We start from the raw sequence: 19,246 nt of genomic DNA on the forward strand, positions 1-19,246 counted from the left end.
TAAAATTATATCAAAATATTTATTATATACAAGGAACTACTAGAGATTAAAAAATAATATTGAAATCTTGCAATTGCTTCCATTATGATAGTTAATAGACTTTGTTTTTGGAAAACATTTTGAAAATGATCATATAATTAGTGTACATTAAGTAAATTTTCAGAAATGAAAATATCTACATGCAGAACCCAGAACATGAAACAGGACATTAGTAAGCATCTCAGGAATCATCCTCACACCCTGCCACAAATTGACATCCAATGTAAGAGATTAATTTGTACTATTATTGAATTACGTGGAAGCAAAATCATAGTGTTTACATAAAATCATGTCTGGCTTCTTTTGCTAAAGTTTATGTTTTTGGGTTTCCTCCATGTTTTGTTTGTTGTTTCTTTGTCCTGCATTCTCATAGCTGTGTAGAAGTCCAATGTACAACATACCATTTGTTATTTATTCATTGTAGAGCTGGAATCAGCTAACTATGGCCCATAAAATTTTATCAGAATACACTCACCCCATTCATTTATATTTCATATCTGCTTGTTGTGATTCAAAGACAGACTCGAGTGCTTGTGACAGAGACTTATAGCTTGCAAAGCCTAAAATATCTCCTTTCTGACCCTTAAAAAATCATCAGTTATGATTTAATGTTAATCTCAATATATTGGAATTTTATACAAACAGGATTTTTTTAATGAGTATTTGAGACAACTGTTTTTCACATATATTACTATCTGATTTTATGAATATAATGAGCATAGCTTTACATATACACATAATATACATAATATGTTTAATTAATATTTAAAACCTCTTTTTGTTTTTCAGTCTTTCCAGGGCCTTTTTCACATCTCTGCTCTGTAGGCTGTAAATCAGAGGATTTAAAATGGGAATCACATGGGTGTAAAACAATGAGGTCATTTGTCTTGATCTAAGGAATAGGAAGAACTGGGCAGGAAATGCATGAAGAGCATAGTTCCCTGGAAAATCCCAATAGCAGTGATGTGGGAAGTGCAGGTAGATAAATTTTTGAATCTCCTCTCAGCAGAGTGGATCTTTAAAACTGAAAGGATGATATAACAATAAGATGCAAGAACTACTGAAATGCTACTCAGTTCAATGGAGCCAAAAATGGTAAATAATACCAGTTCATTGAACTGTATATCAGAACATGAAAGGAGGTACAGAGGAGACAAATCATAGAAGAAATGATCAATCTCATTTGACTCACAGAAACATAAGCAGAATGTTAATGTCATATGTGTCAGAACATCCATCATTCCCACCAGTTACACCCCAACTATGAGCATGAAGCACACCCTGCTGGATGTGTTGACTGTATAGAGCAAAAGTGTTGCTAATGGCCTTGTACCTTATCAAAGACCATCACTGCCAGCAGTAGACATTCAGAATCTGCAAAGTCACAGAAGAAGAATCGCAGGGCACAACTTAAAAAGGAAATTGATTTGTTCTTGCAAAGAGATCTACCAGCATTTTGGGCCCAATTGCTGTGGAATAGCAGACGTCACAAGGAGAGGTGGCTGAGGAAAAAGAACATTGGTGTGTAAAGCTGGGAATCCATTCTAATTAAAATGATCATTCCAAGATTTGCCAGAATATTAATGAGATAAACAGCTAGAAGTATGATGAAGAGTCACTTTGATCTCAAAGTTAGTAGTTATTCCCAATAAAAGGAATTCAGTCAAGGAAGAGAAATTTTCCCTGTCCATTCTTCTTTGTTCTTGTTCTAAATTATTTCAAAATTAATGAAGAAAATAGTAGATTCACATTTAACTCTCTTTATATCCACAAACTCTTATCTGTAAAGCGTATAGTGATTTGTTTCTATAAATGTTCTTTTATCCTCAGAAAATATCCAGACAGCTGTTACCTTTAAGGAGGTATTCTTTTCTCATTGAAAAATCAAAAAAAAAAAAAATTCTGAGACAAAATTTGGGAAACTTTGATTCCAAATCTACAGGTCATTCATGAGATATGATGTCTTAGCTTCTATTGCCTTATTATAGACAGCAAATTTCACTGAACTGAGGAAACACCAAAGTTAGATAGACAAGATCAGAAGATACAGCACTAAATATCTCAGAAATTTGGAAATAAAAGCCCACATGGACAAAAATGTGTCCACATTTATTGCATTCTTCAAGAAAAATGATGGATTTTAAAGTTTCAGCAACAAAGAGCCCATCATTGAATTAATGATATTGCATATAATTAATAAAGTAGTTATGTTAGTGTTGTTGGTGTATGGTGTCTTTAGTGTTTCCTGTAATATTTTATTGAACTTATCTATCACACTTCATCACTTCTTTTCCACATTTTTAACCCACTTGCATGACTGACCTGACAAAGTCCTTTAAGGAACCAAACAGATGTGCTACAAAGAAGTGGGAACCACAGAATTTAACACAAACATTTGCACATCTTTGTACTTTAAATGGACTTTTACATTAAAGTGACGATGGTAAAAGTAACAATACATATTTTATTGATAAATTATTGTTTTTCATGTAAATGTGCTTGACATCACATGTGTGTTTCATGTGTTTGCTTAAGTGTGCCTGAATGCAGGTTTTGACCTGATTTTATTTTTTTCTGGAATTAGGTGTTATGGTATATGGCCCATAAGGGCTTGAATTGACACATATTGTTTCCCAAAAGTGATATCTTAGTTATTATTGGCATAAAACTAGAATAAATTAAACTACTAATAAAAATTAGTTTACAATTGCATTGTGGTAAAGATAACTGCTTACTTAAAAATCTTGTTTAAAATATAAATAAATAAAATCTATACTTTATACAAAGTAGGTCAACCAAATTAGATTTCAGAATTAATCTAATAGAGTAAGTTGGCATAAAATGATGTTGCTTAAACATTCAAAAAATGTTTGATTCTTCATTTTTCTAAAAATAAAATTACTTGTTTTTCTCTATTTAAATTTGACAACTCAGAAACCTACCTTAGATGGGCAAGTCCTTATGTCCATTCCTCTGGGAGGTAAACAATGAGCAGAACATGTTTATTTTTATCTAATGTCTCTCGGGACTTAAGTCCCTAAAGCCTCTGCTTTCACTCTATTGTGTTATGTAAACATGAGAACTTTTTCTCTATTTTCCCCTGTGAATTCTACAACAACTTTCGCAAAGACTGAACTTTTAATTCCTCACTCTTGTCACCAAATTAATCAATGTTAGGAAGGGAACAGAACTGATTTTAATGTTATGCTTCTCAGTTACCCTGAATCTATCCCTCCTGCTCCAGTCCAAGGAGGCATCTGATGATACTCATTGGACTCTATTTGATGATGTTATTCTCTTTTTCATTGTACATCTGTTCCTTCCATTTCTGAAACAGGCTCCTTCACTTTCCCTTTTAGAAATACGACAATTTTTCAGTGGTAATCTACATATCTACAAACAAGACCACCTTCTCAGAAGATCATTGCCTGGCCCTGAGACATGGACTATTATGAAACAATATTGCATGATACTAGTACCAAAGTACATTGTTTCTCTGCTGATGATGGGCATTTGTTTAGATTCCATATTAAAAATGTGTACATGCATGTATACATTTTCCTATTAAATAAATTGAGACAACACAGGAAGTGTATTATGAAGACAGAAAAACCTAAATGTAATCACATTTCCTAGAGATAAGGATGTTTTCTTTTATGTACCATCAGATTTTTAATTTTTAACCAATATGGGGGGAAAAAACCTGCAATTATATATAAAATATTATGAATACAGAAAATGTATTCCTTTTTATTAAATGATTATTAATTACTTCCTCCATGCTATGATATATATGCAATGTTTAATATTATAAGCAAAACTGATGAGCAAAATTAGACAAATGTAATTTTTCATTTCTGCATGTTTCTTTAAAATAAGTTCTTAGAAGTGGACTTGAAGGACAAAATTATTTGATTTTATATAGTGACCATTTTGGAGTTCAAGACAAATGCTAGATGTCTTTTTACATATATATTACCTAATATATCACCGGTGTCCAAAGTTTTTATTAACCACCTCATTACACAGATATAGTTAGTAACATCTAGACTCTTACAGACATTACTGTGAAGCACTCACTTGCAATAAATTCCTGAATACAAATCCTACTTTAAAAAGTAATTCTTGTGGTTTTTCTAATAGAAAGGTAATGTATGTTTACATTATATTATTGTTTGGAAATTCAAAATTAGTGTTCCATAGATTTTTAGATTTCTAAGTGATCAGAAAACTCATCTAAATAGCATGTCTAAACTAAGGCAGCATTCCTAGGTAGGTGATAGAGGACAGTAAGAAGCAAAAAGGAGGGCTGCCATATTGGAAGTTAAACTTCTATTTATTTCAGCTGAACACAGAAACATTATTAAATTTGGTATGAACAATAAGTGATGTGGAAAGCCACTATCTTTTGTAATTCCAAGGAGCAAATAGAAAATAAGGAAAATAGTGTTCCCTGAACATGTACAAAGTGGTAGTCTTGGGGGATGCTCTCTGTATTGTTCAGGATTGGAGTGGTATTTAATAAGGTGTGAATCATTTCTGTATATCAACAAGCACAGACCACTACGTGTTCATTAAACATATACTATAGATTCATATTTCAAAAAAATGTACAAAAGCCAAGCACATACCATGTAAAATCAGTCTTAATTGGGTTGATTTAATTGCCACTAAACCAGTCAATGCACAATTTGCATGCAAACAATAACAACTAAGAAGTATTAGGCGTATGCCATTTTATGCACACCAACACTGAAGATGATTTCCTGTTTCTTTTAAAACACAACTTGGGAGTAAAGAGAAACATGGTTTTGTTATTTTTGTTTACCTTGCTCTCCATAAAGCTAGACGACAGACTAAAATCCATGAAATTAGTGTATTTTTAACTTTGGGAGAAGTGATTTAGGTGACAATTTTAATGCTTTTTCACATTTCATTTTCATTCTTTGTTTAATGAATACAAAATTTATTCCTGTGGGAAACATTATTGAGGCAAAGTTCAAACCACCTTAGTAATTGCTCATATTATACACAAGGTAACCACACGAATATGACTAGTTTGTGTTATCCAAGAGCTTTACTACCATTATCTTCTTCTCTAGTGTATATTAGGAGGGGATGAAGTCATTCTTGCTCTCCTTCTTCTGATTCTTTTCCAATCTCTGTTTCCCTTTAGGTGCTTCTCATCATTCAGGGATTTCAAATCCCTCCAGGGTACACTCTGTTTAGGCAGGACCTAGACTAAGCTTCCTAAACACAACTGCCCCTACGAAGCACATAGTCTCACTTCCCTCCCACTCTCCCCATTGTAACCTAAGCTTGCATAGGTACTACATGTTTACAAATTGGACATCATAATTGGCTTACCAAAGGGATTTGTGTTTTACTTCAGAATAGCACTCTTATAACTGAAATCAATATCTTTAGGAGGAATTTAGAAATCACAGGCCAGCACATGAGAAACATGTGTCTAGATTTAAGTTTTCCAGGTGGCCCTGCTGCCACTAAAATAATACTATGCAGTCAACTGTCTATATAGAAGATCACCTTCTTCAGAAAATCATTGCCTGGCCCTGAGGCATGGAATGCTAGGAAACATGAGTTCATTGCATGGCACTCATAACAAAGCACTTTCAGTCTCCCTGGTAATGCTGAATGACTAGAAGTGTCCATGTGTTGATAAAGACATTTTTGGTCTACAAGAAAGGAAGCACTTTTTGAGTAACATAAAGAATGTGTATTGGTTGATATAGTCTATGAAAGTTGTTTCCTACATTAAGTTTACAAATGTAATTGAATGCTTATTGTATATAAGAAACTATTAGAGCTAGAAAAATATTAATGGAATCAGAGTTGCTTATAATATGACAGTGAATAGATTTTGTTTTTGGAAAGCATTTAGAAAACAATCATATAGTTAGTATGTGTGAGGTTATTTTTCAGAAATGAAATTACCCATTCACCCAGAACCCATAGTATAAAACAGGGCATCACTAAGAATCTCAGAAATCATCCACAAACCCATCACAAATTGACATCCAATATAAGAAATTAGTTTGTACAATTTTAACCATGTGTAAATGAAGTCATAGTGTTTGTAAACAACTATGGTTGAATTCTTTCACTAAAGCTTATGTTTATGACATTCTTCCGTGTTGCTGTCTATTGTGATTGTTCTTCATTCTCACTGCTGTATAGTAATCCAATATACCACAACCATATGTTATCCATTTTATCTAGAACAGTGATTTACAAATATTGCCGGTTACTGGAATACATTCATCCCTATTCATTTTTATACTGGCTCTGGTTATTGTGATGCAAGTAGAAACCTGAATGCTCATGACAGAAGATTTATGGCCTATAAAGTCTAAAATATTATTAACTACACTTAAAAAAATCCTCAACTCAGATCTAATGAATTGATAGAAACTTGAGTTGTTCTCAGATTTATGTTACTGTAAATAATGCTGCTGTGAATATTTTTCTGTATGTCTTAAGTGGATATTCACTTATTGTCTTGGATAAAACTAAGAATTCAAGTTTTGGATTTTTCTGGGTTGTATGTATGTTCAACTATAGCAGACAATTCCATATAGCTTTCCAAATAAGGATGAAAATTTTCATTTGTTCTACCAAAGTGTGATGGATATGGTTGTTCCACACACTCACCAATACTTGATAGTTCTGTTTATCATTTTAGCCATTCTGTAGGTGAGTCATGGTACAGCACTGAGGTTTTACTTTTTATTTACTTGAGTACATATAAGGTTGGATATTCACTTCTGTGATATGTCTATGGAAGTTGAAATGTGAATAAGAAGCCAGTTAAAGGGTTTTGTTTAAAAGTATATGGCCTTATGATAATCCTGCCATCTCACTGATATCATTGCCATTGTTATATCAGGTCAAATCAGCCTCAAAATGCAATGCCTTCACTATATAATATAACTTGTATCATCAGTTTGTTCAAAATACCATAATTACATGGAATTTTGAATAGAGAGTGGGATCTGGTTGGTTTGTACTGGGTAGTGTGAAGCCTTGATACATGCCAAAGTAATTTTGGCAGAGAATAAAAATGTATTTCCAAAGCCTCATTGAGGGACTGGGGAAAAATGTGGAAATATTGAACTTCCCCACTTGGGGAATTGCTGATATTTTCACAAGCATTGTGGACTACAAATTTAGTTGGCCAAGCCCTTGATTTTGGGGTTTGCCCTTATGAAGCTTATTACTGCAAAGGAGAGGCTAAATCTACTTATAATTGTGCCTGTGTCACCCCCCAGAAAACCTCTTTCATTGATCAGAGGTGGCCTCTCTCTCTAATCCCACTCAGCAGGTAAACTCACTGACATGACTCCCAGGGCTGTAAATTTCATTGGCAACATGAGACATGACTCCTACGAATGTGCCTGGACCCAGCATCACGGGATTGAGAAAGACTTCTTGACCAATAGGGGGAAGAGAAATGGAACAAAATGAAGTTTCAGTGGCTGAGAGATTTCAAATGGAGTCAAAAGGTCATTCTGGAGGCTATTCTTTTGCATTATATAGCTATCCCTTTTTAGTTTTTAGGCTTTTGGAAAAGCTAGAAGGAAATACCTGAAACTGTTGAACTGCAACCCAGTAGCCTTTACTCTTGAACATGACTGTAACTATATAGCTTACATGGTGTTACTATGTGAGTGTGAAAACCTTGTTGCTCACACTCCTTTTATCCAGTGAATGGGCAGATGAGTATAAAAATTGGGACAAAAATTAAATGAATTTTAGGAGGAGATGGGGAGATGGGATGTTTTGGGTATCCTTTTTATTTCTATTTTTATTCTGATTTTTATATTTTTTGGAGTAATGGAAATGTTCAAAAATTGATTGTGGTGATGAATTCAAAACTATATGATCATACTGTGAACAACTGATTGTACTGTACACTGGATGATTGTATGATATGTGAATGTATCTCAATAAAACTGAATTTTTAGAAATGCAGTGCCTTCCTTTTTTTATAGAGTCATTTTTTTCACAATCATTCTAATAGTGGGGTGGGTTTAAATAGAATTAGAATCATAGGTAAACATAGAGAGCCAGCATGGCAGCTGGAAAGGACCTTAGTGATATTGAATTTGATCCCCTCTTTCACAGAGAGAGAACCAAAGCCTAGCAAGGAAGAGTGACTTGTTTAAGGGCACAGTGATTTGAGTGACATTGGGCCCATGTTTTATTGCAGATTTATAATGAGGGATTTCTTCAAGGGAGATAAATTTTCTGCTTCTGGCTTTAATGCTTACCTCCCACTAATGGGATCATTGAACTTATTGCTCCTTTATTTTCACAAATGTGGTTAAGAGGAAATCACCATTATGTATCTTTCTATTTGTTGTTTTATACACATACCCAGATCCATTAGTATATCATTCTTATGTTTAGGGATTTCAGTGACAAGACTTAAGGAATAGATACAGGAATATCTCTATTTATATTAACTCACTAAACACATATTTGCAATATAAAGTTTGTAAAATAAAATTCCTATTATTAGTTGGTAGATGTGTGAGAAGGGTATGAGGTAGAGAAACAAATAATAACAGGGTCCAGTGAGGAATGATATTGACAGGTTAGGATAGATCAAAATCTTTCAATATTAGTTCTTACTATGTGTGTAGCATTCCAAGGAAGACGGATCCCTATATCCCATCTTCCCAAGTTCTTTTTTGAGTCATGAATTTCCTAAACATGGATCCCAACAATCAGTTATTCTACCTCAACTTGCACATTAAAGGGAAAGGAAACACTCAAAGCAGTCAATTTCAATTTTAGTTATCCATTTATATGGTTTAAATATCCTTACCTCTATTTCACACCCACTAGGTGGATAAAGGGGCCAATCTGGATATCAAATTGATCTTTAGAAGTAGTAATATATAATGTCATATGGAAATATAATAAGTTAATTAGATGTCAATGTTTAGATATTCCAGATCAGTGGCAATCCACTGAAGTTCTTCCACTATTTGAACCTTACTATCTCAATTTTGAACACAGTTCTCTGCCATACTGTGACTGATAATAACAATCCCAACACAGTATGATTTAAATGAGAATATATGTTCAGGAAAAATTCTTTTGTCTAAAACAATCATTCCCCACAGGCCTTTTCTACTTGTATATTTTTCCCTAATGTAACTTGTAAAGCACAAGAGGTCCTTGGGTTTTATTACCATTCTGTAATGTTTTCACACAGTGCATTTTAAAATTTCAGCTATCAAGTCTAAGAAATTCAATGATTTTAGCTTGTGCAATTATAAGGTATAATTAGGAGTGTACATTAGTGTTGCTATAACTGAGGCAGGTAAAGTAGGTGAATACAAAAAATGCATAGATGAATGCTCTTTTTTCCTGAATTATTAGTATGTATTCCTTTATACATCCATTACATCTAGTAATCACAGCAATTCATGTACTTAGAAGCTATAAAGTATATTCAAGGCACATATTAGACCTTAAGTAAATTTTTTTTGTCCAACATTTAATAAGCACTTAATATTAGTGTCAATTTTATTACTTATATGTTTATTCCCCATTTTGTGTCCAAGACATGAGACATTCTTTAGATAACAGAAATTCAAAACTCAGTTCTTGAGCACAAAATTATCACAATCCCATGTTGGAGAAAATGATTTAGTAAACAGAATCATATCATAAAAATACCTCTAGGAAACAGTTGTTTGTGATTACAAAAAGGAATATTTAACATAGATCAAGAAAGCAGAAGAAGAGAAGTAACGCTTTCTGGCAGAAGTGATGGAGGAGTTAAGAATTACCATTCAAGGATATGCTTTCCTCAGGCCTGTCCCTTTGTTCTTTATAATCTAAGCAAGTTGGACTTTATTTCTCCTTTAAAGTCAAGGTATTGTTCTCCTCATGTCCTCTCTAATTGACATTCCCTCTACCCAGAATCCTTTCCTCTGTCCAACTTGCATCTTTAATCATCCTTTAGAACTAAAACAAAATTACTCCATTGAGGGAAGACTTCCTTCTCTGCATACCAAAGTCAGATATTTTGTTTTGGATTTTTATTGGTGTTTTTATTTCATTATGATTTGCAGTTTATTATAAATTTCTGAAAGCTTTACTAATTAATGTTTGTTTTTCCACTAGATTATCCATTAGTGTAAGAACTACTAGATTCACCATGAAATACATAGCTCCTGAATGTACAAAAGATGTGTGGTAAACATGCAATACATTTTAGAGTAATTGAAATAGTCCAGAAATGAAAATTTGAACAAATAAAAATTTTACATGACACAAAATGTCAGACAAGTTTTATTCTATGGGGGAATTATATAAATATAAATTCAGGGCATATATGAAATATGACCATTTAGGGAAATGCAAAATTTTGGTATGACTGTAATTTGGTACAAACACTCTTTTTAAAAATTAATATCTGATACAACTTGTTTCTTATATGTTTCCATATCATCTTATGAAATCAACAAGGACAAATAAATATGCAAATATATACCCATACATACATGTAGATATATATTTATTTAATATAAGTACTGAAAACCAGTTTTTATTTTTCAGTCTTTCCAAAGCTTCTTTCACATCTTTATTCCTTAGGCTATTAATCAAGGGGTTTAACATGGGAATCACAATGGTGTAAAATAAAGAAGTCATTTTGTCTTGATCTAAGGAATCGGAAGAGCTGGGTCTGAAATATATGAAGAGCATAGTGACCTGGAAAATTGCTACAGCAATCAGATGGGAAGTGCAGGTGGAGAAAGCCTTGAATCTTCCCTCAGCAGAGTGGATCTTTAAAACTGATAGGATGATATAACGATAAGATGCAAGAACTACTGAAATGCTACTCAGTTCAATGAAGCCAAAAATGGTGAATAATACTAGTTCATTGACATGTACTTCAGAACATGAAAGGAGGTAAAGAGGAGACAAGTCACAGAAGAAATGATCAATCACACTTGACTCACAGAAACATAAGCGGGATGCTAATATTGTATGTGTCAGAGCATCAGTCATTCCCATCAGGTAAACCCCAGTCGTGAGTATGGAGCACATCCTACTGGACATGTTGACTGTATAGAGCAAGGGGTCACTAATGGCCTTGTACCTATCAAAGGCCATCACTGCCAGCAGCAGGCACTCAGCATCTGCAAAGATACAGAAGACTAAAAATTGCAAAGCACATCCAAAAAAGGAAATTGATTTGTTCCTGGAAAAGAGGTCCACCAGCATCTTGGGCCCAATTGCTGTGGAATAGCAGAGGTCACAGAAGGAGAGGTGGCTGAGGAAAAAATACATCAATGTGTGAAGTCTGGAATCCATTATAATTAAAATGATCATTCCAAAGTTTGCCAGAATATTAATGAGATAAACAACTAGAAGTATGGTGAATAGGGTCCCTTTGATGTCAGAGTTAGTAGTTATTCCCAAGAAAAGGAATCCAGTCAAGAAGGAACAATTTCCCCTGTCCATTCTACTTTCCTCTTGACTAAACTGTTGAAAAAATAATCAAGAAAATGATATATCCATGTGTAACTCTCTGGACATCCACAACCTATTATCTGTAAATAAGGACATTATTTTTTTTCTGTAAATTTTCTTCTTTATCCTCAGAATATTACTCAAACATGTGCCAGCCTCTAAACAACTATTCTTAATCATTTGACAATAATGAAAGTTATCTGTGACCAGAATTGAGAAACTTTGGTCTACATCTACATGCCATTCATGCAATATGTGACACCTCATGTTCCTCAGTTTCTTTTGGGCTTCACTTGTTTATATCAGGGAGTTTAATTGGATTAGTATGATCTCATTCCATTGTCAAAATATTGTGTTAAAACACAAATGTTAGAGAGGTGAGGATCCAAGATATAGAACCAATAATCTGATACACTTGAAAATATTTACATAGACCAAAAAAATTTATCACAATTATTGTGTTCTTCCAAATTCATGATTGGTTTAATATACTTGTGCTGTAGCTCTAGAAATTATGAGGCTACAACTGACAATAATAAAGAAAACCATTATGCAACTGGTTTGGGTTTGTAGTCTTTATTATTTAGTGAGATAAGAAATATGTTTTATTGTGCTTCTCTCTAGAAAGTTATTGCTGCTTTGTCAGAATATTCATTACCTATTTGTAAATGTGGTCTACTGCCAAAGGACAAGTCTCTTGACCAGTGACAGAGAACTGCTAAAAAAAACAATGGGAACAACAATATTTAACGTACACATTTGCATCCCTTTGGATTTTAAGTTGACATTTCCAGTAAAAACAGATATGGAAAATGAGACAATAAATGTTTCTGAAATATATACATTTCAATTTCTTCTGTAAGTGTATTTTTATATTTATGTATGTGGTGTGATTGTGTAGGTGTGTAAAATTTCTGTGTTGATATATGAGATTTGGAACATGATTGATGGTCTGATTTATTTTTATTTTCAAACTTAAGCAAATATGACATATGATCCACATGGAGTTGAATTTGCATAAGTTGATATTTGTAACATGCATCTCAAATATATTTGAAATAGAACTGAAAATGAAATCTGAAAGTCAGGTATACACTTATAAAATTGTAAAAGAAGTAAAGTTTTCTTATGAACCTAGATTAAACAAAATAATTAAAAGCTTATTTTCATGTGTGGGTAGTAATACAATCAGTCAGATTCCTTCAGCTCTAAGAAGAACATATTTTTGGTCTTGTATTTTGCAGAGTTTGTTATTTTATACCTGAGAAATGAAGTATTAGTAAATGATTCATTTACTAATATCTCATACATTTTTTCCAAAAATGTTTTTTTTCCCCTATATTCTTTAAATTTGGAGACTCGTAAGCCTACCTGAGTTGTGCAGGTCTTTCTGTGCTTGTCTCTGGTAGCTGAAAAATAAGCAGATGACATTTTATTTTCCCTAGTAACACTTGGGACTTAAATCCCTGAAGCTCCTGTCTTCACACTTCTGTGTTATGCAAACATGAGATTAATTAGATTAGGCACTGTATTTTCCCTGGTGAATAATACAATAATGTTCACAAATATTGAACTTTTAATTCTTCACTCTTGTCACCAAATTGATCAATACCAGGAAAAGCAACTGCAATTGATTTTTTTAATGCTTTTAATTCTTCACTTTTGTCACCAAATTGATCAATATCAAGAAAGGTATCTGCAATTGAATATTGATTAATTATTCTTTGTTAGAGGAGTTGTAGGTTTGTAGAAATATCATACATAAAATATACAAAATATGGAGTTGCCATATACCACCCTATTATTAACACCTTGCCTTAATGGGGTACATTTGATATAATTCATGTAAGAAAAATTTTTTAATTGTCCCATTAACTATAGTGCATCATTTTCAATAGAGTTCATTGTGTTGCACAGTCCTACCTTTTTTTCTTTTACTTTTTATTCTAATAACATACACAAAACATAAAATTTTTCCTTTAAATACATTCACATATATAATTCAGTACAGTTAATTACAGTCACAATATTGTGGTGCCATCAACACCATCAATTACCAAAACTTTACAATTAGCCAAAATAGGAATTCTGTACAATTTAGGAATTAAGTCTCCATTCCTTACACCCTTACCCAGCCACTGATAAACTATATTCTTGATTCTGACTCTATGAGTTTGCTTATTCTAATTATTTCATATCAATGACATCAAATAATATTTGTCCTTTTGAGTCTGGCTTATTTCACTCAACATGATGTCTTCAAGGTCCATCCATGATGTCACATGAATCAGACCTTCATTCTTTTTTAACCTATAATTGATTTTTGTTATGCTTCAAAGCTACACTACATCTACACCTTCCTTCCCCAGTGAAACAAGAAATCTAGTGAAACTCAAAGAGAATCTCTACTTAATCACTTCCAACTCCTTCTTAACATTCTTTTTTTTCTTCCACTTATGAAACACTTTTTTTCACTTCTTCATTTGGAAATGTTACTATGATTAATGGTAATTATAAAAAAATGCTTTTATTGAGGTATAATTCACATATAAAATTCAGACTTTAAAGAATATACTTATGTGGTATTTTAGACTAATCACATGATTGGGCAGCCATAACACTATCTATGAACATATTCATCACTCCAAAAAGAAATCCATACCCACTAGCAGTCAATCTCCAACCTAACTTCTCCCACCCCCAGTCAATGGCAACAACTAACCTGCTTTCCAACTCTATTTATTTCACATTTCTGGATATTTATTACAAATGGAATCATTATATATGGTCTTTTGTGTCAGAATTCTTTCACTTCCTGTGATGTTTTCAAGCTTCATCCATGTTGTAGCCTGTATCAGTACTTCATTTACTTATTTTAGTCCAATAATATTCCATTGTATGGGCTTACCAAATTTTGTTTATCCATTCATCAATTGATTGACATTTGGGTTGATATTTATACTTTTTGGCTGTTATGAATAATGCTACTGTGGACATTCACAGCAATGATAATTTAAAATGTGGTTTTCTTCACCAAACTATCACAATGTCTGGTTTCTAATAAGCACCCAGCAAATATTAGATGATGAATGAGAAAAGTAGGCAAATAAATAGCTATATGTTATAGTTATAGTTGTATGACTAATCCTTTATGACCTCCTCGCTGCTATAATTTAATTAGCAAACAAAAATAGTCATCATATATTTTTTGCATCTTTTTTTCTCTTTCAATGCAATTTCACTGATTTACATTCACATACCAGGTAATTATCCAAAGCGCAATCAATGGATCATGGCACCCTCATATAGTTGTACATTCACCACCACAATCATCCCTTGAACACCTTCATCACTCCAAAAATTAATAAAATAAGAATAAAAATTAAAATTAAAAAGAACACCCAAAACATCCAACATCTCTCATCCCCCACCCCGTTATTTACTCATTTTTGTCTTTATTTTCTTACTCATTTGTCAATACACTGCATAAAAGGAGTGTCAGTTGCAAGGTTTTCACAATTACACAGTCACACTGTAAAAGCTAATAAAAGATTTTGCCCACGGTTAAGTGATCACATCTCCATGGAAACATCCAATCAAAACTCTCCAACCCAATCAACACCAATACATTTCCTGCCCACACAAGACTGCATGGAAGATAATGGCATTTTGGGTGACATAATACATCCAAACCAGCACAGTATTCCATTGTATGCATGCACCACAGTTGGTCCCTCCATTCATCAGTCAATGCACCCTTAAGCCCCCACCATCCACTGCAAAACATTAATACTGCCCTACTATCACCACGGTGCAGATATCCGTTCAAGTCCCTGCTTTCAGTTCTTTCAAGCATCTACCTTATAACAAGATTGAAGGATCATATGGCAAACCCATACCCAGGCTTCTGTGAAACCACCACCATCACCCTCCAGAAGGGCTGCACCATCCTACCTTCCTACCAAGAGTAAACAGGTGCATACCTCTCTCTACGTCTTCTCCAACACTTCTATAGTCCTGTCCATTTTTTAAACAGTTTTATTCACATATGATACAATTCATCCTAAGTAAACAACCAATGGTTCTGGAGCAACCCCATAGTCATGCAGTCACCATGACAATCTACAAGAGGACACCTCCATTTATCCTGCAAAGAAAGAAGAAGAGGGAAGAACTGAAGAATAAAAAATAAAAAATAAGAAAGAAAAAACAACGTAAAATAAAAAGGAGAAATACCATCACCACAAATAATCCCATACCCCTCCACCTCATCACCCTCTATTGACATTTAGCCTTTGCACATTGTCTTTGTTACATTTCATGGAGGCATATTACAATGCTATTGTTAACTATAGATTCTAGGGTACATTGATCTTATTTTTCCACATATGATCCCTTTCTCAACACCTTGCAATATTGATACTCATCTGTTCTTCCTCATGGAAAAAGTCATATTTTTACATGTAATCAATATTATTGTTCACTCTAGGTTTTGTAAGATATACAGTCCCAGTCCATCTTTCTTTCTAGTGTCATACATGGCCCCAGCCTTCCTGCTTCAACCATACTCACATTCAACTCCATTCAGTGTACTTAAAATATTGTGGTACCATCAGGTACTATTGTGCTATTCATTCCAGATCTCCATAATCAATCCTGTTGTATACTCTTCACTCCATGAGCATCAAACACCCAATCCCTACCTTCCTTCTAACTCCTGACAACCCATTTTGTCAGCTCTAACTCTCAAAGTTTGCTCATTAATGTTCATTCATATTAGTGAGATCATACAGAATTTGTACTTTTGTTTCAGGCTAATTTCACTCATCATAATATCCTCAAGGTTCCTCCATATTGTTATATGCTTAATGACTCTATTATGTCTTACAGTAATGTAATATTCCATTATATGTATATACCACAGAGTTTATATACTCATCTATTGATGAACATTTGAAATGTTTCCATCTCTTAGCAATCATGAATAATGCTGCTATAAACATCAGTGCGAAAAGGCCTTTTATCTCCCTGCCTTTAGTTCCTCCAAATACACCTAGCAATGGGATTGCTGGATCATATGGCAATTCTATACTTATCTTCCTGAAGGAATGCCAAGCTGCCTCCCAGAGAGGTTGCAACATTCTGCATTACCACCAACAGTGCATAAGTGTGCTTCTGTCTCCACATCCTCTCCAGCACTTGCAGTTTTCTGTTGTCTTGAAAACGGTCACTCTAGTAAGTGTGAAATTATATCTCACTGTGGTTTTCATGAGCTTTTCCCTAATAGCCAGTGAAGGTGAGCATCTTTTCATATGTTTTTGAGCCATTTGTATTTCCTTTATGGAAAAGTGTCTATCCATGTCTTTGGCACATTTTTAAATTGAGTTGTTTGTCTTTTTGTTGTTGAGCTGTGGGATCTCTTTATATATTCTGGGTATTAAACTCTTATCTGATGTATGGTTTCCAAATATTGCCTCCTATTGTATAGGGTGGCTTTTTTACTTTCTAGCAAAGTCCTTTGATGCACAAAAGTGTTTAATTTTGAGGAGATCTCATTTATCTATTTCTTCTTTCATTGCTCACTATTTTGGTGTAAGGTTTAGGAAGCCACCTCCTACTACAATATCTTTAAGATATTGCCCTACATTTTTTCCTAAATGTTTTTCATAAACGGTTTATGTTCTTTGCTCTAGTGTTTAGGCCTTTGATCAATTTTGAATTAATGTGGTTAAGATGTGAGATAGGAAACCTCTTTCATTCTTCTGGATATTAAAATACAGCTCTCCAAGCACCAATTATTGAAGAGGCTGTTCTGTCACAGCTGAGTTGACTTGATTGCCTTATCAATGATCAATTGTCCATAGATGAAAGGTTTTATTTCTGAACACTCAATTTGATTCCCTAGTTCAGTATATCTATATTTATGCCAGTACCCTGTTGTTCTGAACATTGTAGCTTTGTAATATGCTTTAAATTCAGATAACATGAGACCCCCCCCCCCACTTCATTCCTTTTCTTCAAGATTTTCTTTAGGTATTCGGGGCACTATAGATTCTAAATAAATTTGCTTATTACTTTTTCTATTTCTGCAAAGTAATTTATTGGAATCTTAATTGATATTGAATTGAATATATAAATCAATTTTGGTAGAAGTGACACCATAACCATACTTAGTCTTCCAATCCATGAACAGAGTATGTCATTCAATTTATTTAGGTTTTCTTTGATTTATTTTAGCATTTTTGTTGTTTTCTGTGCATATGCCTTTGTGGTCTTAGGTAAAGGTATTGTTAAATGGTTGATATTTTTGTTGCCCTTGCTAACAGAAATTTTTCATTGATTTCCTCCTCAGATTGCTCCTTATTGACTGTGGAAATGCTGATGATTTTTGCATGTTATTTTTGTACCCTTCCACTTTGCTGTACTCCTTTATTAGCTCAAGTAGCTTTGCTGTAGATTTTTCAGGCTTTTCTACATATGGTATTATGTCATCTGCAATCAGTGAAAATTTTACTTCTTCCTTCCCAATTTGGTTGCCTTTTATTTCTTTTTCTTGCCTAATTGCTCTAGCTGAAACTTCCAGTACAATGTAGAACAACAATGATAACAGTGGTGACAGTCAGCATCTTTGTGTTCTTGCTGATCTCAGAGGGAAAGCTTTCAGCCTTTCCCCATTGACTATGAAGTTAGCTGTGGGTTTTTCATATACTCTCTTTATCATGTTGAGGAAGTTCCCTTCTATTCCTATCCTTTAAAGTGTTCTCATCAAGAAAGAATGTTGAATTTTGTCAAATGCCTTTTCTGCTTCACTTAAGTTGACCATGTGGTTTTCCCACTTTTATTTATTGATGTGGTGCATTCCATTAATTGATTTTCTTGTGTTGAACCAGCCTTGCACACTTGGAATAAATCCCACTTGGTCATGGTGTATAATTCTCTCTATGGGCAGTGCAATTCAAATTTCAAATATTTTGTTGAGTATTTTTGCCTCTATATTCATTAAATAGATAGCTCTGTAATTTTATCTTCTTGTAGTATCTTTGTCTGGCTTTGGCATTAGGGTGATGTTGGCTTCATAGTATGAGTCATCACCTTTCCTTCCTCCTCAATTTTTTTAAGATTTTGAGAAGGATTCATAATAATTCTTTCTTGAATGCTTGGGAGAATTCACATGTGAAGCCATCTGGCCCTGGCTTTTCTATTTTTGGGAAGTTTTTGATGAGTGATTCAATCTCTTTACTTGTGATCGATCTGTTGCAATTTTCTATTTCTTCTTAAGTCAATGTTGGTTGCTGATGCATTTATAGGAAGCTCTCCATTTCATCTATATTGTCTATTTTAGTAGGATATAGTGTCTCATAGTATCATCACCTAATCTCCTTTATCTCTTCAGAGTCAGTAATTGTGTCCCCCCTACCAATTTTGATTTTATTTATTTGCATCCTTTCTTTTTATCTTGTTAGCCTAGCTGGTTTTGTTAAATCTATTGTTTTCATGTTCTCAGTTTCATTTATTTCTGTTCTAATCTTTGTTATTTATTACCTTCCCTTTGCTCTGTGGTTAGTTTGCTGTTCTTTCTTTAGTTTCTCCTGGTGAACACTTAATTTCCTGATTTTTGCTATTCATTTTCAATATAGGCATTTAGGGTAATAAATATCCCTCTTAGCACCATCTTTGCTGCATCCCAGAAGTT

At 33.6% G+C, this 19,246-nt stretch overlaps 1 protein-coding gene and 1 pseudogene across 1 annotated transcript; both read right to left on the minus strand.

The window, feature by feature from the left end:
- Positions 1–804: 804 nt before the first annotated feature.
- Positions 805–1,730, minus strand: LOC119537858 (annotated as a pseudogene).
- An 8,794-nt stretch (positions 1,731–10,524) lies between these two features.
- On the minus strand, positions 10,525–11,562 carry LOC119536850 (olfactory receptor 5W2-like). Its single transcript, XM_037839568.1, has one exon. It carries the CDS (start codon positions 11,542–11,544, stop codon positions 10,525–10,527), a length of 1,020 nt encoding a protein of 339 aa, XP_037695496.1. The 5' UTR covers positions 11,545–11,562.
- Positions 11,563–19,246: the final 7,684 nt, after the last annotated feature.

This window comes from Choloepus didactylus, chromosome 6 (assembly GCF_015220235.1).
Source record: "Choloepus didactylus isolate mChoDid1 chromosome 6, mChoDid1.pri, whole genome shotgun sequence".
NCBI classification, from domain to species: Eukaryota; Metazoa; Chordata; class Mammalia; order Pilosa; family Megalonychidae; genus Choloepus; species Choloepus didactylus.

Excerpts from the sequence above, each read along its gene's own strand:
- LOC119536850 (XM_037839568.1), bottom strand. The coding sequence starts at position 11,544 with ATGGACAGGGGAAATTGTTCCTTCTTGACTGGATTCCTTTTCTTGGGA.